Below are 23,741 nucleotides of genomic sequence, written 5' to 3' on the forward strand. Positions count from 1 at the left end.
TTGGATGTTGCCAGATATGTTGAGCCAAGGGTTCGATAGCCAGGGCAAACACCAGGTGGGAACGGGGGCGCCCTTGTCTAGTTCCTTTACCTATCAGAATTGGGCCTGACTAGTGTGAGTTCATTCGGATTTGGGTTGTAGGTAATTGAAAGTTTGAGAGGATAAGCTTAGAGAAATTCTGGCCAAACCCAAAAGCCTTCAGCACTAAGTTCAGATAGTCCCAAGCCATACTATCAAATGCTCTGTGAGCATCGAGGGACAGGAGACACAATGGGCCCGGGATATTAGGGGCAAGTGAAATCAGATCCACCGCCCTACGAATATTATCATGTGCCGAGCGCCCTAAGATAAAACCAGTCTGGTCCTTATCTATAACGGTTAATCCACAACAATTTCATGAGTATATTGATAATGTGGAATTTTATGATTTTTCCACCTGTGCATTTGATTGGGCTAGGGATTTGATGAGCGGTTCTAGCCAAGCTAGATCATTTAGGATTTATGAAAATGAATCAAGTTGTTCCTTCATTTTATTATTCATAACATGTATTGAAGTGATTTCAGTTGTCACAATAGCCACAGGCGGTTGAAATTCAATAAAACTGGTGGCCTCATCCATGGACCGAAAGGCAAACAGATAAAAGCCTATAGAGACCAGATCTGATTGATAGTCTCAAAGTAGCTTGGCTATAATATATGATTGCAGTTTACAAAGCATGCTATTATTGTGGCAGCTTGGATGTTTTATCCATTCAACATCATCTGAGATGAAATTACACAACGCTGGAATTTGATTGAATAATTTCATCAGCACCAAGCAATTTAAGCTTGCTTTGCCTTTTCTGGGTGGGCTGGCTGTCCATCCCATCATTAGTTGCATGTCGACTGACACCTCCTCGAAGGCAGTCAGAGTAACGCCTAAATCAGTGGTGGGTAGATAGAGCAGTCAACACACCTGCTTTCCTTGTCTAGCATTTTCACTATAGGGGAATTGGTAATTGATCCTGACCAGAGGATTGGCCTGCATCAGATTCTGGTTTTGTACTGGTTGAGGGACGAGAGTTTAAGGGCCTGTGACCACTTAGGGTAACTTCTGTATTAGTGGCATTGAGTGGCTCACCTTTATTACTTAAGGAGGAAATCGTTGATGGCAAAGTATTGTTGTTATTAATGGCTTTGTTTATATGAGGTAACGCTGAAGACGTTTTGTTTGCAGTTGAGCTATAGAAGTGTGACATGTGTGTTTGGGTCACAGAGGCACTTGTCTCTACACTCTGCTGCATCAAGACACCAACAGCTTTTGTTTTTAAGTTTTCACCATTTTCTGGCTCTTGAGCATGGTCTGCACAAACAAGAATAGGGAGTGCACCTACTCTAGATGGCATTTTTGTTTCATTATTCTTTAGATCCAGATGCAGTTGGCTTTCAGCATTACGTTGTTTCAAGTCTATAATAGCATCATCGTGTGAAATAAGACCAATCTGTTTGATGGCTGAGTTGTACCCTTTGATTTTAGTAGGTGCCATATTTTTTGACTTGGGTTGGGCAGCTGTTGAGCATATCGATTTCACATTAGACGATTTAGCCAAGAGGCACCTTTTTTGTGCTCTTAAATAAAGTTTGTTTGCTTTTCTTGACATAAATTGGGTTGTTTGTCGATCTTCATTTCGGGGAGTGTCCTAATCAGAAGCCTGCCTAGCCTCATCTACTGACCCAGCGTTAGCATCTAGGATGTCAGAGCTGTAGGGCTATCCGGAGTATCTGTAACCATTTCACGAGGTGTGTTTTTTGCATTTGCCTCACAATCCCCATTGAAAAGGTCCAAAGGTACTATGTTTGCATTAAGAAGGGAGTATTTTCTTACCTGTAACTCCATTTCTCCAGCATTGTTATCTTTCATGGATGCACATGCTATGAATATTCCCTGTCGTCAGGCTGGGAACCTCAGTCATTTTTTAACGTAGCGTTTTCCTATGGAAATCTTTTACACTTCAGTGTCCTATCAACATCCTTTTTGGGCGACTCAGCCCCCACCAATAGGACGTAGGGTATAAATAGCCCCGCCCCCACGGCTTCCCTTCAGATTTTAACTTCCACAGTGGAGGCAACCCAATTTAGGTTTGCATGCAGGGGCGGACGGAGGACGCATGTGAATCCATGAAAGATAGCAACGCTGGAGAAATGGATTCACAGGTAAGAAACTACTCCCTTCTCCAGCATTGGATCTTTCATGGATTCACATGCTATGAATAGATCACATAGCAGTATACATCCTGCATGGTGGAATGCAAATGCAAACCAATATAGAAAACAGAATCACATACATGAGACAAGACCCATACCGCGATCAGCATTAAAACAAATATACCACAGCTGCAGGGCTTATCTTACTGAAAGAGTCGTTGCAGGACCGCCTGTCCCACCTGCACATCTTCACCATGCTACCTCTCCAGACAGTAATGTCGAGTAAAGGTATGCAGCACCGCCCAGGAGGCCGCTTGGCAGTTGTCCGTGAATGGAATGCCAGACCAAATGCAGCCGAAGACGCTGTAGCTCTCATCGAGTGTGCCCTCGGGATTTTCTGCAAAGGTTTCCCCGCCTTTGCGTGGCAGAGTGAGATAGCAGACGACACCCAACGGAACAGGCCTTGCTTGGAGATTGACCGTCCTCTGACACAAGGTCCATAAGCTACAAACAGCTGCTTAGACAGTCTGAAGTCCTGCATACGATTCAAATAGAACTTCAACGCTCTCTTCACATCCAGCGAATGCAAAGACCGCTCTGCAGGCGTGGAGGCTGAAGCAAAGAACGATGGTAACGTAATAGAAGAGAGTTTATGAAAAGTCATTGGCACTTTGGGGATAAAGTGCGGATTGGTAGCCAACACCACCTTATCCTTGAAGAACCTCAAGTATGGAGGGTCCACTACTAAAGCTTGCAACACAGATATCCTTCTGGCTGTAGTAATGGCCACCAGAAAAGCCACTTTCCAAGACAAAAATTGCAAAGAAGTCGACGGCATTGGCTCAAAAGGAGGCTTCATCAGACCCGACAGAACCACATTAAGGCTCCACTCTGGAGAGAACTTCTTGACTGGCGGAAAGGTCCGAAACAGTCCCTTTAAGAAATGCTTGATAAGACGAACACTAAACAGAGGCGTTGCATTCCGTTTCCGAGTGAATCTAGAGATTGCCGCCAAGTGTACCTTTATAGAGGAAATTGCTATGCCCTCTTTTTCGCCAAGTGCAACAAATATGGCACAACCTGCTCCGGCGAAATGTTCAAAGGGTCCACTCCAAGTTGATCCTTACACCACACAGAAAACCTTTTCCATTTACCTGCATAAGAAGCATTAGTGGAATGAGCTCTTGCTGCTCCTAGAATGCGCCGACAGTCACTCGGAAGCTTTAGGAGTCAAAACTTGGAGAAGTCAGGAGCCAGGACGTCAGGCTGAGAGATCTCGGATCGTGGTGCCAGACTGCGCCCTTGCTCTGAGACAACCGGTCCGGCGTCACCGCCAACCAAATCGGCTCCGCTACCGACAGATGAAGGAGATCCGAGAACCACAGTTGTCTGGGTCAGAATGGGGTCACCAGAATCACACATCATGGGTATCTCCAAATCCACTGGATTGTCCATCGAATTAGTGGAAACAGAGGAAAAACATAAGAGAACCTGTCCGTCCATGGGAATGAGAACGCGTCCCCTAGAGACTTGGGATGAGGCCACCTGCTGGCAAACTCCTTGCACTGCTTGTTCTCCCTCGTCAAAGAAGTCCACTGAAGGACGGCCCCACCTTCGGAAGAGCATGGATACTTGCTGCTTCTTCAGCTTCCACTCGTGTAGTTGGCTCACCTCTCTGCTGAGAGCATCCGCTTGCACATTCAACACTCCTGGTAGATGAAAGGCCACAATGTTGATGCTGTGCAATAGAGCCCAATGCCAGAGGACCTGTGCTTTTTTCGACAGCACTCTGGAATGCGTGCCTCCCTGTTTCCTGAGATAAAACATTGTGGTGGTATTGTCTGTCAACACCCTCACCACCGACCCGCGTATGTGCAGCAGGAATGATTTTAGGGCCCAATGCACTGCCTCAGTTCGAGTACATTGATGTGAAAACGTGATTCCACCTGAGACCACAGGCCCTGGACCTGCGAGTCTCCGAGATGTGCTCCCCATCCCGTCTGAGAGGCATCCGTCACTATTGTGAAGTGAAATTCCAGTTCCAGCAACGGCATGCGCTGAACTAAGTGGGCCGAGCACTGCCACCATCGAATCGCTTCCACCAGCTCGCTGTTGATCACCACCTTGTCGAACCACAATCCCCGACTCTGTGTCCATCGGTCGGCGAGGAATTCCTGTACCGCCTCATGAAGAGATGATAGTTTCTCACCAACGGGATGCAAGACGCCATGGCTCCTAGCAGTGACATGTATGTCCGGACTGACACTCTTGTACCTATCTTCCACTCTGCTGCTTTCTGTTTGAGCTTCCAAACCCTTTCGCCTGAGGGCCACACAAGCGCCAGCTGAGTTTGAAATTGTGCCCCCAGAAAAAAACAAGTCCTTTCAGAGCGACAGAAAGGACTTCCCGAAGTTCACGGCGAAGCCCAGTCGTTGCAACAGCTGTATGGTAGCGCCAAGACTTTCCCGCACCTCCCCCGGCGACGAACCACGCACCAGCCAGTCGTCCAGGTATGGGTAAACATGATGACCTTCTCTTCGGAGCCAGGCTGCCACCCGCACCAGACATTTAGTAAACATCCTGGAGGAAGACTTTAAACCGAACGGAAGCACTCGAAACTGGTAGTGATCTTCTCCCATGACAAAACGCAGGAATTTGCGGTGTCGGCAACGCATAGGGATATAAAAATATGCGTCCTGCAGATCCAACCAGGCCAGATACTCGCCCGGTTGTACAGGCCGAACGACCTCCTGAAGAGTGAGCATCTTGAACTTCAGGCGTTGCAGGGTCTTGTTCAACACCCCAAGATCTAGTATGGGCCGCCACTTGCCACTGGGTTTCTTTACCACAAAGTACCAGGAGTAGACCCCTGGCCTCTCTCGGCTACCAGAACCAATTCTATAGCTCCTTTCTGCAGCATAAGTAACACCTCTTGTTGAAGAATGTGAAGGTGGGGCTGTACAGTATACACCGGAGCAATGGGGGTAGGGGAACACTTGAACTCCATGGAGTGTCCCATGTGCACTGTGTCCAACACCCAACGGTCCGTCGTGATCTTGCACCACTTGTCCACGTGTAGTGCCACCCTGCCCCCCAGCCGGCTTTCCACTTGATAGTCATTGCTGCAGCTTAGCCTGTCTCCCTCTGGAGAAAGAGGCCTGACCTGTTCTTTTCCTGGACGCTTGAAAGTCTCTACTTTTTTGCGTTGACTGTGCCGACCTCCTACACCCCTGAGAGGAGTAGCCTGATTGCCCGTCGCCTCGGTCTCTGGGGGAAGCAAATCAGGTATTTCCCGAAGCTCCCTGAAAGGGACGGAAGGGACGAGACGAGCATCCACTCTGCAAGTCCCCTAATGACTTGGCAGTCTCAGAGTCCTCTTTCATGCCCTTAAGGGTCTCATCGACTTTCTCCCCCAAACAACTGCTCCCCCTCGCATGGCATGTCCAGCACTTTGTAGTGCACCTCTGGCTGAAAGTCTGTGCACTTAAACCACGCTTGTCGACGCAGAACTGTGCCGTTATTGATCTGTTTAAAACCAGATTACGCCCAGTCCACTGCAATGTTTATACTATGATTGGACGCCTTCTCTCCTTCGCGTACCAACATCAAAGCCGCTTTTCGCTGTTCCTCCGGTAGGTGTTCCAGCAGAGGAGCCAACCGATGCCACATCTCATGATCGCAGCGAGCCATGATTGCTAGAGAATTGGCCGCCTTCACTGTTGTCGCTCCCACGGTCAAAACCTTCTTACCAAAGGCATCTTGTCTCCTGGCCTCATTATCGGGAGGGGTGGTACATTTGTGCTGACTCCTGTCTTTCCACCGACTCAGGTGTTGGCTGTGAAACCAAGCACTTTGGTGCTGATTCCGGGGCCTTACATTTCTTCTCCAGCCTCCGTTTGATAGCTAGTTCCGAGAAGGGATGTTGCATTGTACGTAGGCCCTCCTGCCACACGTGGTCGAAGATTGGTACGGAGAATACTGCCTTTCGTCTCTTGCCCATGTGGTCAAACCGGAAGCCCTCCTTCCGCTCTTCCTCAGGAGCCAACCCAAACTCCGCACATGCCTTAGCCATCATTGCATGAAACGCCCCCACATCGCCGGGGGGGGGGAGGAGGAAGGCTGCGTCGGACAATGAGGTGGTTCCAATTCGACGTCCGAATACCACGCCGGGTCACTCGACGGTGACGACGACGAGCCAGCAGACATAGTCTGCCTAGGCCCACTGTACGATTTGGAATCTGGTAGCTCACCCTCCTCAGGGTGTGAACGTGGCTGATCTTCGGGCACTTGTAGGGGTGAAGGCAATTCAGCTGAAGCCGTAGACCACAGAGGAACACCTGCAGCGTCGACGGTAGGTCCCACTGGAGCTACGTTCAGAGGAAGTAATCTGGAATCCAGTTGGCCCAACAGAGATTGTAACGTGGACAGAACCTCGAGTGATAGCATTGCCTGCGGGTTCACCAAAGGGTAACTGGGTGGACCAGCCCGCACACCCGCCGATGTTGTTGGACCAACACACTGCAGGCCCAGGGCTGACGGATCTGCCACTGGATCCCCCTCATCCTCCACTTCCGATGCAGTCTCTTGCTGTAGAATCGTATCTGGTAGACGAGAGTCAAGAGCAGAAACCTGCCACACCTCCCTCGTCAGTAACAAGTTGCTTGACGACGACCGTATCTGGTCTCTTTCTCCTACCGGAGCCGTAGACATCACGGTTGATGGTGGTATCGCAGTTGATAACAGAATTGTCGACGACGGGCCTCCCGTCGATGACGACGTAGTAGGAACTGCAGCTTGCGGAGCAGATATTTCAGGCAATCCAGCCTGCTTGCTCCCACTGGACCGATGCTTTGACAACTCTCTACTGGAGGAGGACTTGTGATGGTCCCCTGAAGAGGAGCGTCTTGACGAAGAATCTTTCTTGGCCTTCCCCCAAGACTCCTTCTCAGGTTTACTTCCAGATCCTCGTGACTGGTCCAAGCGACCATGCTTGGACGAAGACTTCCTTTTAGACAGATGTTTACTTGACGAGGGGCGACCACTCTCACCGACCACTGGCACAGGCCGGGACTTTTTAGCCAGAGGCTCCGCTGATGCTGATGCTGACCGGCGATGATCTGCCGCATGGGCCGGTCTTTCCAATGCCAAGCTACGCACTGAGCCCACCTCCGAGGAAGGGTAAGTACATTCTTTCAGCCAACACACCAACCACCAATTGCGGTCTTTAAGCGTCTTTTGGGAGAACTCCTTACAGATCTCACAGGATTCGGCCAAATGATGGGGGTAGAGGCAATAAAGGCAGTCCATATACCCGTCCCACTCATACACTTGCCGCAGCCCGCAGGTCGCACAGGGCCGGAACAACGATTTTCCTGAAGACATTTTCACCAATCGCACCACACATGTAGAAATTACAACGAACACAAGGTAATCCCAACACTTTGGTGACAGTTGAAATCTGAAGGGAAGCCGCGGGGTGGGGCTATTTATACCCTTCGTCCTATTGGTGGTGGCGGAGGCGCCCAAAAGGACGTTGATAGGACACTGAAGTGTAAACGTTTTCCATAGGAAAACGCTAAGTTAACAAATGACCGAGGTTGCCAGCCTGACGACGGGGAATATTCATAGCATGTAAATTCATTAAAGATCCAATGCTGGAGAAGTATGTTTTCTATGCCCAAAATTCGATCATATTGTAATCTGGCAACTGCCATGTAATCATGTTGCAGGGCAGCACCAGCATTAGAATACCCAGGCTTTTGTTGCTGTACTATATGGGCAAATGATTTCATGGAACATCCAGATGTTCCATGCATGCATTGGTTTGAGTATGCTGCAATTGGGTAATTTTAGGCAAAGATGAGGGCTCATTTTGAGTGAGCTCAACTCCCATAAAGGACTGTCTTGCCCAAAGTGAATGGCAATTTTCTTGGGCTATCATGAAACCCTCTATTTTACTTAGTTTAATCAGGATGTCGGATGTAGACATTTTGAGGGCATTAATGGCCATATGGGTGTGTCCGTGTCCTCTATCCAGTACGTTGAGAATCTGTGTAAGAACAGGAAAATATAGTAGTTCCTGCTCATTTAAATCAATAAGTGATTCTCCAAGATGGTATAATGGAAGGGACGAGTTGGGTTGCCATGTGCCTTCTGTCAAGAAGTTTGGGTGTTTCAGGCCATGTGATAGTACCGGAGAATGGGGATATGCTGGCTCTGTAATGTTGGGCACAGCATCAGAGGTTGGTGAGCTGGCGTTTGCTTGTATATGCCCCTTGATGGTTACCAGACCTCACACCTTTAACACATCAGAACCACAGAAGTTTATTCACACGTGAACAACCACAAAGAGAAATAATCTTGTTTTAACTAAAAACAGTTTAAAGATGTGTGTGCTAAAACTATGAAATGTATACATTATAAGTGAGTTGATATTAAGTTTGACACACAAAACAAGTAAATAAAGTGCCTTGATAAAGCCCAAGGAAGGGCAAAACAATAGCACGTGCAAAGAAATGTTGGCACAAATGTTTTTGTAAAGAATGATACATCTCACATGGATGCATTGTTTAACTGTCTTTATAGGCATATAATCTCTTGCCAAAAAGAAATAGGTATCGTTGAGTCTTACCTATGCTGCTTCCCAAACAAGAACACACGTAATAAGTTCATGCGATTTAGAATGAATGTTTTATTGACATGTGAAATTCAACATATACAAGATAGTTCCCCAAAACGTGAACCTACTCGCCGTTTTTGCAGATGTAGTACTGAGACAGAGACATTGGTACATTTGGTATTATATTGTCCGAGTTTTTTTTAGTACATTTATTAGTTCTCTAGGATGGGTCTGCTTAGATAGCTTGTGGTTGAAGATACTGCATGGCAAATCGATTTCCTTAGAGTTGACCGTACTTAGATTTTTAACAGATGTTTGCAAATTGTTTTAAATATTACTTGTTCTTTTATGATGATTACCATGGTAGATGAAGTCCTGTAACCCGATTGAATTGTACTACATCTGCATATGAATTTAAATGTTGAAATTGAATATGTAATATTTTATCTTATCTAAATTGAATTGTTTTCTACTTCTTGTATTTTATCTTTTGGTACAGGTTTGTATAAACCAAAACAAATAAATAAATAAACAATATTAAGAATTTGGGAATAACTAAAACAAAATCACTTGATAACATGTACCTGGAAAGTTACTTACTGTTAGGGGATAAGGAATGAGCTGGAAACATCAGGTAAACTAATTTTGTAGTGGATGGCCAAACATCAGGTCATTAAAATGAATACAATAGCCAGATTTGTATACATGTCCCCGATCCATATTTCAAGAGACTTCTTTACAATATTGAATAATGCACTGTTGGACTTTCTCTGGGCTGCGGCCAGACCCAGAATCGCATAGGATACCCTTATCCTTCCTAAAGAGCAAGGAGGTGTGGGATTTCCAGACTTTGAGATATATTTTTGGGCCTCCCAATTGAGGGTATGGTGGACTATCTAGACCCTCATACCACTAAACAATAGGTCACTTTAAAGAATGCAATACTATTCTCTGGAAACTCTGAGCGAGGTGCGCGTTCCCAGAAATAGAATAGCCAAGATAATTATATATCACTATGTCCTGAAAGCCGTATGGGATTTAGAAAGATACTAGATGGTTATGTTCTTAGCTATCTCCATTAAATTATATTTGGTCCCCGCCAATCAGAGATCATGTGATTGATCCCAATAGCCACCAACAATAGTACGAGGGAGACTGGAAAGAGAAGGCCAAATGAGGAATAAAGGAACATTCAGAGCAATTCAACAGCTACAATATCTCTTAAATCTGGGTTCTTAATAAGTATTCAGATACCTCTCCAACATAAAGGAGCGCTTCTAGACAAGAGTTTGGGAAACAACTTAGCCAGGGACCTCAGTCCCTTTGAGACTATTCTTATTACTCAGAATAATGGAAGGGCCGGATGTGGCTTTTTTGGCACATACTGGCACACATGGTGGTCTTGTCGTCACAAAGTCTTATTGGAGTTACATTCTATCTGGGATACACAATCTTGATGGCCTTGAAAGAAATCTTGATCCCCTCTTGGTCGTCTTTAGCCTGAATGATGATGAAGACCAGTATGTCCCAAAAGCCATATGGCACATAACCTTTTATTAGTGGCAAGGGTCAACATAACAAGAGCTTAGAAAAAAGTACAGGCCCCAACAAAACAAGAATGGATCAATCTAGCAAGAGAGATCTTCGATATGGAATTCTTAACACACATGCTTAGCTAAAAATTGTGTAATATCCATGAAGAATGGCTTCCCTTCATATCAAAATGTATGGCAGGGGAAGTGTGAGGAGTTTGGGATGTACTTTGGAATGCTCCAGAAAGGCTTCCAATTTCAATTTTCTTTAAACATCCGATAGAAGAAAACTGTGTCTGCGCTCAGAGGGTGTGGGGAGGAGTTATAAATGTTATATGTATAGAATCCCTTGTTACATAAAACAACTCACAGTGCAATTCCGGGAATCAGACAATGTGTTGGAAATATGTTACTTATTAATAACGATAATTTACATAGCGCTTTACATAGAACATATATACATACAATATCACCCAACCTGAGTTGGCCTTGCTGGGATCCAATTCACACACAGATCGCAGCAGCGAGCGCTGAACCCGCTGAGCTATATTACCAACTTAATCTTTTGATTTCATATATATGTAATACTTTGGTAAAGTTAAAGATTTCTTTGGGAAAAAATATTCTTGGTTAGCATTTTAAAAACAACCAACTTTTGTATTTTGCAAAATGGATGCTCTATATTGAATGATAATCTTTACTCCATGGACACATACAACATACTGGTTTAATTAGTGCATGTCTGCAGCTTTGTAAACTTTGACAACTGCAAGTGACAACATTTCGGCTATTTATCCCATTTATCATATGGGTTTGATTTAAGAACGGACAATGCTTTGTCATTGGCTTATGGAATAAACATGAATATTCTCAGCTATTCGAGAGGTGCTCATTACTTGAACACAACACATTTTAAACTGCCCTCCAAAAAGTCTATAAGAATGGGTGTGAAAAAAGCACTGACAAATACAATATCTTATGACACAGGCCATAAGTAAACACCCCTAGTATATCACTTAGCTTTTACTCCTCTACAAACTTATTACAGATCCTTCAGGTCAAATCCATATCTTTACAAAATATAAATCAATTACAGCTGAGTTAATTAAAGCAGTCATAACTAGATCTGTTCATTATTAAGGAGTGTCTACAGCAAAAAGGCTTGGTACTGCTGATTTCACACAGCCTTTAGACCAAATACCTATGATCCTCTATTTCGTCAAACGAGCAGGGTGTGCATAATCTCGGAAAAGCAGAAGTTAGGCGGTGAAATGATAAATATGCATTCAGCTGAGAGTCTACTTACGGGGTGGTAAATGTTGAGGAAGCCGTTGCATGTCGGGAATCTGTAATGTGGATCAATTCTTTTCAGGCCTCGAACAGTGAGAAACATTCCGATTGGGGACCCCATTGAAAAGAAGATATCTGGATGAAAGTTCAGCTGGGGGTAATTGACGGAAATCTAGTAAGAACAAACAGCATATAATCTAAACAGCCATTGTGAAAGAAAGCTTAGTTGTGAATGAAAACAGGGGGAACATATTAATTATTTAAGTTTCTACTACTTTAAGAGCATATCGGCTACAAAACATTAGGTATGAATAACCCATAATTCAAACTTTAAACAACAAGTTACCTGGTTCTAGATTTCGGTATGCACTTCAGAGTACATACAAAATTTTTCGAGACATAATACATAGTGTGTCATTTCACATGTTATTACACATTACAAAATAAAATGCTTCATTTGTTCTCCCAGCAAAGAGGAATGTGTTTTGGTCAATTGAGGGCATTTACGCAGACATCAGCATGCTACATAAGTTGGTGAGTGTGCCTTAGGAGGTTTGATGGATCTCTGTCTCACTGTTCTCCGCACAATACTTCATGAGCTGGTTGTAGTGGAAGGTAAGGTAGGTTTTGGGCAGGTAGAAGACAAAAGAGTAAACTGACACACTGACCTCTACCATGATATTATAGTACACGTTATTCCCATTTCACCATTAATTACTATATAGTCTCAATGTATTAGATAGTCAAGTTCTACATATCACAATACTTTCTTTTTTTGTATTCAAATCTTTTGATTATTACATTTCAGCAAATTTTTGAACAACAGTAATACTGTTCCACCAGATACTATACGGCTGCATTAAGAAAACAGCATTCATATTATAACCAGGTTCCCCCATCCCCAAACAAATCCTGACCCCCAAAACATCCACAAAGATCCTGGTCCCATTTCTTCCCCCCCCCCCACTCACCTAGTCTACCCCCTGTGCACACCGGGGTGCAATTATGCCATCTCCAGCAGTCCCAACATCCTATCTCAGGTGGGGCACATATAGTCCTTGTTCGTGTGCTTTACACGCTCTAGAAAGCATCCCCAGTTCTCATAGAATCAGGGCAATCTATCCCATGGGGCGAACAACACTATCTCACATATAAGCAGCCTCCACATTCCGCTCAACTACTCGTTAATCTCGGGGATCTGAGGTGACCGTCAAGCAGATGCTCTGGTGTTCCTTACCACTACAAACATCAGTCTAAGCAGCTCTACAGAACTAACCCGGCCTGCCTCCGCTTTCTTTCCATCAGGCCTAGTGAGCACACCCGTGAGGTTTGCTATATGGTCCATCTAGCCACACTCTCTGCAACACCTCCTTCCAATAGGGCTGAAGTTTGGTGCAGGATCACCAGATATGCAGGTACGTGCCCGCCCCTCCAGAACTGCCCTATTGCCCCTTACTCATATGCGCTTCCTTAATTGGGGTGAGATGCCACCTAGCGAGCGAGTTATAATTTTGCATACTAATTGTAGTCCTTTTCACCCCCCTCCAGATCTCTCTCCACTGCCCATCCTCCAACTCCCTACCTAGGTCCCTATGCCAAGTCTTCATATAGGAGGGAAGACCCTCAACCAGACTGCTGCTCAGACACTTATGTAGCTGAGAGATGAGCCATGCAGAGCCCCCTTGGGCATTTTCTAACAGTGTTTGCTGTCTCGTTGTTGCCTCTTTATTTTCTTTCTGCAGAACCCAGAGCTGAGTCCCACTCACCCAGCCCAAAGGTTACTTTGCAGGAGTCAAACAGCCGAATTCTTCCATTATCAAACATATTTGCAATGAATTCACAACCCCTTCCCTCCACTACCAAAAACGCCTTGTTTCTATAAAAGGTAGTGAACTCATGGTTATAATGAATAGGGGTAGCTGGATCGGGATACACAGTCAACTACATCTTTTTTGCGATTCCATCCTACACCTAGAGTCGTTTTCGTGGGTGGTGCGCCTGCGAAATCCACGGCATGTACCAGAGAGATCTATGCCCTCCCCACCTGTTCCTCGATCGGGTGCCTCCCCTTTGGCAATCTGGGGTCCAAAACATTCACTCAGTACTGGCAATTGAGAGGCAATTTAGTACCTCAAAATATGGGGCACTGCCAAACCTCCCAGCTCCATAGCCTCATATACTACTCACACCATGGCCGCTCTATTATGCCATAGGAAACCCCTTACGCTGAAGCCTCTCTACGGTCTGCTTCGGGACCTCCACTGGCAATACCTGAAACAGATATAACAGCCTTGGCAGCACATTCATTTTTATTTTGGCCACCCTACCGTACAGCGATAAGGCCTGTGAGCGCCACTTCTCCAACGCCGATCGAATCGAGCGTATGACCTGGGATAATTTGTCTCAAAACAGTTCTGAGAATCTCACCGTCAGCAGAATTCCTAAGTAACAGATACTCTGTCGAGCCCCACTTGAAGGGAGATATTTCCTTCAGACCCTGATCCCTTTCTGGCACCATGTTAAGATTCAGAGCCTCAAACTTGTCTAAATTGATCTTAAAACGGATACTGCTTGATAGCCCTTGAAAAGCTTTAAGGCCCGAGGAAGAGAGGACTCCTGCTCTGTAATAGCCAGCAGAATATCATCTTAAAAGATAGCAATCTTGTTCGATTCCCCCTCATATTCAATGCTTTGAATTCCTGGGTCCACCCTCCCCTTCACTGCTAAGGGCTTTACTGACAAGTCGAACAGTGGGGGGAACATGGGACAGCCCTGCAGCGTCCTTCTAAAAAGCCTAAAGCCCTTTGAGAGATGCCTGTTCACCAACACTTTAGCATATGGACCCCTGATATAAGGCAAATACCCCCCTGCTGTTCACTGGGGGGACAGCTTCTCTTTCGAGGAAAATATCAGTTGTGGGGTACCACAGGGAGCTAGTTTATCGCTGCTCCTTTTCAATTAGTACATCAGATTCCTTTGCATGATCCTGGAGAAAATCGGTATGTTTTTCACCTATTACGCTGATGATACCCGTTGGTCATCGAACTAAGCAGCAACTATCCCTAGGACAGTGCTAACCTGCAAAAACTCCACAAATCAATCGAGCTTTGGATGACCAACAATTGGTTATGTCTTAATGCTAAGAAGACAGAATTAATGATCTTTGGAACCAACATAGCCAGGGCCAAATTGATCCATCGATACAAGTCTTTCAACATCAACGAGTCCCAAATAAAGTTTGTACAGAAAGTCAAAACCTTGGGAATGTACATGGAAGCAACTTTTATTTTTTAAACTTTTTATTTAACTTGCACAGCATACATAGCAGTGTTATCATCAACAATACTCTGGTTCATGTCTATTGGTACACTTCACATACATCGTTACAGTGTATTTATGGTTTCCTACCTTTCAGAGCTATCGGAAAGGTACTGATTATATATGTTCCATATGTCTCTGGGTCGACTGTACAGGTAGTAGGCCTCCATAAACTTCTTCACAGTCATTCGGCCAGGTCATATCCTTTTCCCAGTCGTCCTTCATGGGCGGCTCTTTACATTTCCATCACATCAATATAGTCTGTTTCGCTAGCAGTAGACTAAGGTTAAGTAGCCTGCGCCATGTAGGGTTCATTTTCTCTACTGTCCCCAGCATGCACATACCTGGACCCCACACAATAGGATGGCCGGACATTTTGTCCAGTGCACAGCACACATCTGCCAGTATTTCGACAATCGAGCACACAACCACAGCATAAGTAGTAAGTCGGCTTCTTCACTCCCACTTCTGGGACATTTCCCTTCTGCTGTGCGGTATAAGGTTTTTATCCTACCCATGGTGTAGTAGGCTCTGTGTAATACCTTTTGATGGGTTGCCAGACATTTCGTCGAAAAAAATTGGTCGACCAGACAAATGGTCGAACCAATTTGGTCGAAAACCAAATGGTCGAAATTTTTTTTTTTTTATTTTAACCCTTTTTTTTTTTTTTGGGGGGGTCCCCCCTCCAACCCCTTTTTTTTCTCTAAAAACCCCTTTTTTTAACTAAAAGAAAACCCGAAAAATAAATATATAAATAAAAAAAAAAATTCGACCATTTGGTTTTCGACCAAATTGCGTCGACCAAATTGCAGTCGACCAGGTTTTTTTCGACGAGTTGACTGGACACCCTTTTGATGTATTAGCCGATACCTTGAGTTGTAGGAGATAGTCTTCGTCAGTGTGCATAACTTTGTCCACTGTTGTTCCGTGATGGTTTGGCCCAGGTCCTGTTCCCACTTCCCTCTAACATCCGGAGGTAGTGCCTACCTGGTGGGTATGGAAGCAACTTTAAGCGCAGAGGCTCAAGTTATGCAAATGAACAAAAACTGCCCCTACTACTTGAGACTCCTACACAGAATAAAGCCCTAGTTAAGCGAGAAAATTGTGCCAGTCGCAAGAGCAACCATATTGTCCAGGTTGGATTATGACAATGCTCTATTATTAGGAGCAAACAAATGGCATATTACAAAATGCAAAAAATCCAAAACAGGGCGGTGAGAATTATCAAAGGAAAAAGGAAAACAGAACAAATCAGTGAAGACAGGAGATATTTACATTGGCTAACCATCGAAGACAGAATCCATTTCAAGGCCCTGACTTTAGCTCATAGGTATGTGCACGGGAAAGCCCTGGCTTATCTCAAGACGAAACTGGCTGCCTATGCGCCGGGTCGTGCCCTCGGATCCGTAGATCTGGGTAAACTTGCAATCACTAGATTTAGAAAAACAAATGGACTAGGCAAAGCATTCCATACCAGGGAGGCGGTCATATGAAACAAGCTTTCTTTACCAATAAAATTAGAGCCCTCCTACAGTATTCTTCACAAAAAACTCAAGACTCATCTGTTTAAATAAATCCCTGAATCAACTCTAGACCCTGCAAGTATTTTCCTTTCTATGTTCTCTCGTAGCATGTATGCACAAAGTTCAAATGTGTAAGTGTTGCGCCCTGATGCCTGCGGGTTCCGGGGCAGTAGAAATAAAGAAATAAAATAAAAATAAAATAAAATCTAATGAACTCTTCTCCCAGCCCAAATCTGGTCATCACTGCCCGCAGAAAGGACAACACAGACAAATGTGTTTTCAGCATTCAAGGTCAATAATAACGCCTGGGACTTCTTCCTATGCGCTATATCAATCAGATCCAATATTCTCTGGGTATTATCCGCTGCCAGTCGCCCTGCTACAAATCCAGATGAACAAGATACTTCCGAACAGGTAACGTTCTTTCGACTGGACGTTCCTCCAACGTATTCCACATCGTTGACATGTAATGTCCACAGCTGTGCTGCTTCGGAAATTGTTTTGGCAGAGGGCGTCCTGCGTCGATGGTGTCGGGTTCATGTCCCTCGAAGGCCTCTGTCGAGGGTGACGTCACCGGATGTTATAAATAGAACGCACAGCAGTTGTAGCCTCAGTTCTGTGTTTGCTTCGAGAACTCGGCGTTCCTCGTGTGAACTTCTTCGAAGAAAATCTCTTCATCGTCTACCCCTCCGACTCCGCGGTCTAGTTTTAAGAAATGCTGGGACTGTAAGTCGAAAATGTCGATAACTGACCTGCACCGCATCTGCTTGTCGTGTCTGGGCGAAAGTCATGATACCGACTGCTCGAAGTGCCAGTCGTTGACTGCCAAGTCCTTGCGGGAGCGTAAGGGGAAATTACAGGTAGGTCGGTTTCTAAACCTCAAAATCCCAAAACACTGCGGGTATTTCCACCAACGACTCGAGGGGTGACTCTCCTCGTTGGAAGGAGTCTCAGGGATCTCAATCCCGGATTGGGTCCCCGCCACTCGTCCTCCTCGTCTTGGCACTCCCAGAAGCAGCATCACCGGTTGCCTTCCCCGCCCTCGTCGGATGATGGCTCCGCTAGGAAAGTGGCTTGTCCCACTAAATCCTCGACCCCTGAGGAATGGGAGGCATTCAGGGAGCAAATGCTGGTGATTTTTCAATCCCAAGGCACAGTTCCGTCCACGCCTTCGGAAGAAACCGGCAGGGAACAGTCTCGGTCCGATGTTCGCACGCCTTCGGGCCCGGGCACTCGGCGCGATAAACATCGGAAACCGTCAAGGTCTCATTTGGACAAGGCTCCGGTGGATCGCCAGAGACATGTCAGGTCCAGGTCTCGGTCTTCCCCAGAGAAACCGCAGAAATCTGACAAGGGCTTGAGGTCGGCGTCGTGTCCGTCCAGTACGGCTGTTAGGGCTTTGCCTTCGATCCAGCCCTCAGAGCCTTCAGTACCATTGTCGACGTTGAAGCCATCGGCGCCTTCGGGGCAATTTGGCCGGAATTTGCTGGTGGAGGCCCCTGGCACTGTGGATCCTCCGAGAAAGGCTTTATCCAAGACGGTGAGGTCTGTTGTGGACTCCAGGGTCCTTCCTGTGCTTAGGAAGGAGTACCTTCTTTCTCTGCATGATATTTATGAGGATGAGGAGAGGTCAGATATGGAGTTTGAGCCTGTTGAAACTCATGAGGCTCCTGACATGGTATTTCTGAAGACAGTCAGTTGGAGGAGTTGCGTCAGTCGTTGCATGATGCCAGTGGCCTTGACACGTCTCCTGAGGTGGAGTTTGGTAGGCCAGAGCCTGGGGCTCATGCTGAATCCTCCTGTAGGAGGTTGATGTCTAGAGTTACAGAATATCTGAGTGCTGCCTTTAGCCTCCAGGACTTGTGCTTGGTTTCCTGCGACTGGAGAGCCCACAGGAGACTGACTGAGGCATGGTCCGACAAGGTAAAACCTCCCATCTTTACTTGCTCCATGTCCGCATGAACCACCCCACTAACCATATCCGCGAGTACATTTTGTGCACATGTGAATAAAATGAAAACGCCTTATTGCTTGGATGGTATGCCGCGAAGAGTCCATTAGACGAGCCTAAACCAGCCCAATTTCGCAGGGCGACCGAGGTCTGCACCATTACTGCATACACCCGCCTACAAACGGCCCAATTGAGATGAAAGGTCATGTTAAGATCCCCCGCCAAAATTATGTGTGCTTCCAAAAAGACCACAAACTCACATAGAACTGCTGCGCAGAACCCATTCTGCATCCATTTGGGGTGGCACACTGAGACAATAGATAGCAAACATCTGTTAAACCAACCATGCACAAATATGTACTTTCCCTCTTTCTCCACCTTAGACTTAACCGCACTTAAGGTGACATTTCTCCCAATCACAATGTCCACCCCCTTATTCTTTTTCTTAGCAGATGCAAAGAATTGGTGTGGAAAATGTTTGGACCTCAACCTCCTGGTGTCCTTTCTCAACATGTGTGTCTCCTTGAGACATGCAACATCCACCTGCTCCCTCCTTAGCTCAGAAAGTAACGTCAGTCTCTTCTAAGGAGAATTCAGTGCCCTCACATTATATGACAGTGTCTTGAATGGACACCTCCAACCTCCTACTCGCTCCTCGAAAATAGCACTGAGCCACCACCCTCCTCCATCCCCCTACCTTCCCATACTTTGGCCCGCACCAGGTTTTAGAACTCCCAATGGAACCCTTTGTGGATGAACTATGGAACCCCCCTAACAGCAAAACAAACCCTTCCCCAACTTCCAATCCCCCCCCTCCACCCTACCAAATAAGTGTATAAATGAGATTCTACCAGACCTCCTCCAAACAGACCAGAACCCTCACTGAGTCGATCAGTGCCCTTTCATTTGCCGCTCCAGGGAGCAACCTTGCCCCTCATATACTATTTCCATGAGCACTCCCAGTTCATGTCAGCTGCTGGCGCTGTTGTTCCACCTCTGTCTCGGGAACCCTCGGTTCGTTGGGTTTCCTCCGGGCAGGCGCTCTTAACCAAAGTCTGCTTCCTGAGCCTACAGCACCATCTTCTGGGGATGTGCATCTCTTTCTCTTCCATTCCGACTAAACACCAGCCCAAAATGAAATGTCCACCTATGCTGCAACGCTTCCGTCTGGAGCTTCTCAGTGATCCGACAAAAGGCCTGTTGCTTTTGCATGAGTTGAGTGGCACTATATCTTGAAATATCAGGAGTGACTGACCCTGTAAAGATATGGGACCCAAGCCCCTAGAAGCAGGCATGATCTCTTCTTTGGTCGTGTAGGAGTGAAACTTCATGATAATATGCCTTGGCTGGGATTTCAGACCCCTCCTCAGTGGCCCACCCTATGGACCCTGTTCAGAGTTATGCCCAGCTTTGCTACCTCTTTGAACGCCAAGGAAAGCACTTGTTGCACCCAGTGCCGTGAATCTGTTCCTTCCACACCCTCATTAGCCCCACTAATTTGTGGATTGTCGTCATGATGCCTGTTTTCCAAAACATCTTATTGATACCAGCGTTGACATATCTTGTTTAGCATTTGCGAAATATTCCTGCAGGTGCATCACATCTTCCTAAAACGACTGCACAGATGTTTCGGTATTCTCCAGCCTACAGTTCAATTGCTTTGTGTTTTTAGTCAGGTCCGCTATGGACCTCTGAAACTCATGTATGGCCGACTGTATTTCTGCCATGATCGATTGGGGATCTCCTCCTTCAAACACTATAAACACTCCTACAGATCACTCTTTGTGAACCGATTCTAGGGGGCTCACTCTGCCTGATGTCCCTGGGGTTTCCTCCGACCTCGTACTCCTTCGCTCCAATGTTGCTGAATGTTGTCGGATCAGGGACCACAGGGCGCTCAGTGTCTTACTTCGGAACGCTGTTTGCGTCTCAACATCCACTCCTGGCACCCTCCAAAACCACCTCTTGCCTCTCAACCAGCGCAGTCTACCTCTTCAGGTGCCCAACCAAGGTGCTTAAGGTCCTCTGCTTGACACCCAGCACTCCAGATCCAGTATCAAGGCTTTGCTACAGGTTATTTGCCCTTTATTGCTGCTCATATGTTGTATGTGGAGTGCTCTCTGCCGCACCTCCTCTTTCGAGCCCCCGCGATCTCTGCCAATCCTTGCAGCGTCAGCCCCGCTGGTAACAACTTTTCCCACGATCGCTGCATACTCTGTGTAAAGGTGCAGACAGGGACATCGCTGCAGACACTATCTCGGACAGCTGCACCCGTGGTACCCCACGACCGCTCGCCAACACGAAGCTTCAAACGCCTCCATGCCTTATGACCAAGCCAGGGTCGGACTGGGACTAGAAATAGGCCCGGTCACCCAAAAGAAAGTGGCACACTGTTAAGACGGATTTCTGAACTCTGACCTGGAGGGGCAGAGGTTCAGAAGGCCAGCCTAGTTTCTTGGAACAGGGTAACCTCTGGACAAGCCAGACCAATCAGGGTAGCGATCACGGCGGTCAAGACTAGGTCTCAAGAGGGGTGAGGGTGACTGAAAGCCCGCAATGAGCACACAAAGCAAGGACACTTACAAATTACTCCAAACAGGTGTTATATTAAAAATATATACACATTTATTACAAGGCCTTTGTAACATTGACCGTAGCGAGAAATCACAATAAAACTCCAGTAAACCAACACATACCAAACCAATACAATATATATATACAAATACAAACGAGTCTAACGAGTTAGACGCACAAAATGTGTAGACCACCTAGATGGGGAGGAAAACAGGCAGTGCGAATAATAATTAGACCCAGTCCGCCTTCAGAGGCACCTAACTAAAAGGAAGTCCAAGCCCTACGAAGAGTGGAGACTTGTGCTCAAAAGTACCTGCACACGCTGGTGCCAACGGGCAAAAAGGGGAGTCTCTTCGAGGGAATCAGGCAGTTTAGTTCGGTGAACAAATGAAGATGAACAGAGCTCCGCGACTCAAGCACAGCCTCCACTGTGGGCAGAAGCAGAGCGCGAGTCCGGAAAGGCGTGCGGTTAGACACAGCGGGGAAAAGCTATGGGCTCCTGCAGGAGGGCGACCAGTTCCTAGCGATGCTACTCACCGGTCCCCGATGCAAGCAGACCCAGGCTTCTCCGGGTCAGTTTCAGTGCTGGCAGGTTCAGATAGGAGCAGGGGACGTCTCGTCGTCGTGTAGATTCCGCAGCAGCAGAAGTTGAGTTGAGGGCGTCCCAAACGCAGTGAACCCGCACAGTTTGTTACAACAGCAGGGCAACGGAGCGGCCGTGTGTATTTCAGCCAAAGGTACACTACTCACTTCAGACCTGAGAATGCCAAGTGTACGAATCGTGTGAGAGTGACAAGGACTCGTAATACCACACAACCTGACGGCAGTTACAGAGCAAGACTCATGGGTAGGCTGGTCAGTCTGCTGGATGGCCCAGAGACACTTCCGAAGGCTTACGTGCAGGAGGTGGAGAAGATGCCGAGAATAGTTGTTCCCACTATTCCAAGGGTCGAAGTACCAGTACAGGCCTTCTCGTTCGATCCGAGGTAGAAAGGGTTTCACAAAGCGACAGCAGTGCGGAGGAGCAGTCCTTCAGCGGGTCACCAGCGATTCCTCGGTTCAACCTCGTGGTTGCAGGATACTTGGCTCCTGTATTCCTTTGTTCGGGAGAACTCAGGAGATCGACCTGGTAGTGGCGTTTCCAGCCCCCTCTTATCCACGGTTCCCTTCACGCCAAAACGGAGGGGACCCAATTGGAGATCCGCTCATAAAACACTCACACCATCTGTGGACCTTATCACGGACCATGCGGGTCACAGGCATTCACACCACCCTAGACTCTCTGGCGCCCAGGATGTGTATTGGGACCAGACATCCCAGCCCCCATCCTGGAGGCACACACCAGGCCTGTAGAAGCCCACAAAAGCATCTGTGTTTCGCGGGAAAGTACATGCCCAAATAAGGAAGACCTGGGGGAGGTGAAGGGGGCAAGACGGTCAGCGGACAGGACAAAGAGCCTCGTGGTCTGGCCATTTTGGGAGCCAGGCCACCATTTTGGGCTAAGCGCGAAAAACGCACTTAAAACGCCAAAAGGAGCTAAAAAACACAAGAAACGATCGCTGCCACCAATCCCGTTCGTGATTCACTTGCACCGTTCATTTACAATCCAAAGAGAGTATCTAGGGCCTGTCGAAGACTAGAGACCCAACAGAGCAGTAACTTAGCTTACAGTGCCCTCTTGTGCCATGTTGCGCGAAAGCTGCAACATGATAAAGAAACTACGGAAAACAATGTTTCCCGATACTGACTGTCTTAAGGGCATGTCAGTTTCCCCGTAAGAATGGAGCGAAAGCCCAGAGGAGTGCGGCAGAAGGCTGCACTTCTCTGGCAAAGTCTAGATCATGGTGAAAACAACAGCAAAAAGTTTAGGGGTTGCCACATGGAAGGAAAATTACCCACAATTAAGAAATCTTTCCTAACACACACCCCTCGGCTCACGACCCTTGACCTCTGATGACATCACCAGAAGTGATGTAATTTAACCCCTTCCCAAGTGACATCCCAGGAAGTAATGAAACACAACCTTTCACCCCGTGACAAAACAGGAAATCGCATCAAATAGCATTGTTCCTAAGAACACTAAATCACTGTGAATGCAAGCAGACGTCCAAGGCCACATGATAATGTTATTATATAGCACTTACGCAACAAATATGCATACAATATCACCCAACCTGTGTTGGTACTTATTTATTGACCTAAGAAGGATGAAAGGCTTTTTGAAGAAAAAAAAAAAACATTGCAAAAAATATTTTTTTTTCAATTTTTTTTTCTTCCCAAACCGGCCCAGGCATGGGCAGACACCGGCCCCCACTCCCCAGGGATGATTTCGGCCCAGCCACGGGCCGAAAGGCCAAGGGGCCAATCCAACCCTGGACCAAGCTGTGTCCCTTGTCGCATGGTCCATGGCTCAGCACTATGCCTTGCACTACGGCAGGGTCCGCACCGCCCACCACACTCCACGGGGGCCTTCAATCATGCCTCAATGGGTCGCTTTACTGGACCCAGTGTGGAGGAGCGCCACCCCACTCTGTTCTTCAGGACCGGGTCCCATGAGCCTGGATCCACCACAGGTGCCGTGGCCTCCCTGCACTGCTCTCCCAGGAGCCCCGACAGGCCTCTCACGACTACGCTGCAGCCAGCTACAACTGATCTACACCAGAGTAGCACACCCCATCCGCTGGGTGTTCTGCTCCTCCTGCCTCGCTTGGGGGACTTAAACGGGGGCTCAGAAGGCTGCTCTCAGACCG

The 23,741-nt window shown here is 46.8% G+C and overlaps 1 protein-coding gene across 3 annotated transcripts in view; it reads right to left on the reverse strand.

The window, feature by feature from the left end:
* DDHD2 (DDHD domain containing 2) overlaps positions 1–23,741 on the reverse strand; it is a 2,155,663-nt gene that overhangs the window by 310,395 nt on the left and 1,821,527 nt on the right. For 2 of the 3 annotated variants that reach the window (XM_069617939.1, XM_069617938.1), the window contains exon 13: positions 11,642–11,797. In XM_069617939.1, coding sequence (XP_069474040.1) covers positions 11,642–11,797 — 156 coding nt within the window. The remainder of the gene's footprint in view (positions 1–11,641; positions 11,798–23,741) is intronic. The other variant, XM_069617940.1, reaches the window with a different exon arrangement.

The sequence above is a fragment of the Ambystoma mexicanum genome, chromosome 10 (assembly GCF_040938575.1).
Source record: "Ambystoma mexicanum isolate Mex_15411 chromosome 10, UKY_AmexF1_1, whole genome shotgun sequence".
Taxonomy (NCBI): Eukaryota; Metazoa; Chordata; class Amphibia; order Caudata; family Ambystomatidae; genus Ambystoma; species Ambystoma mexicanum.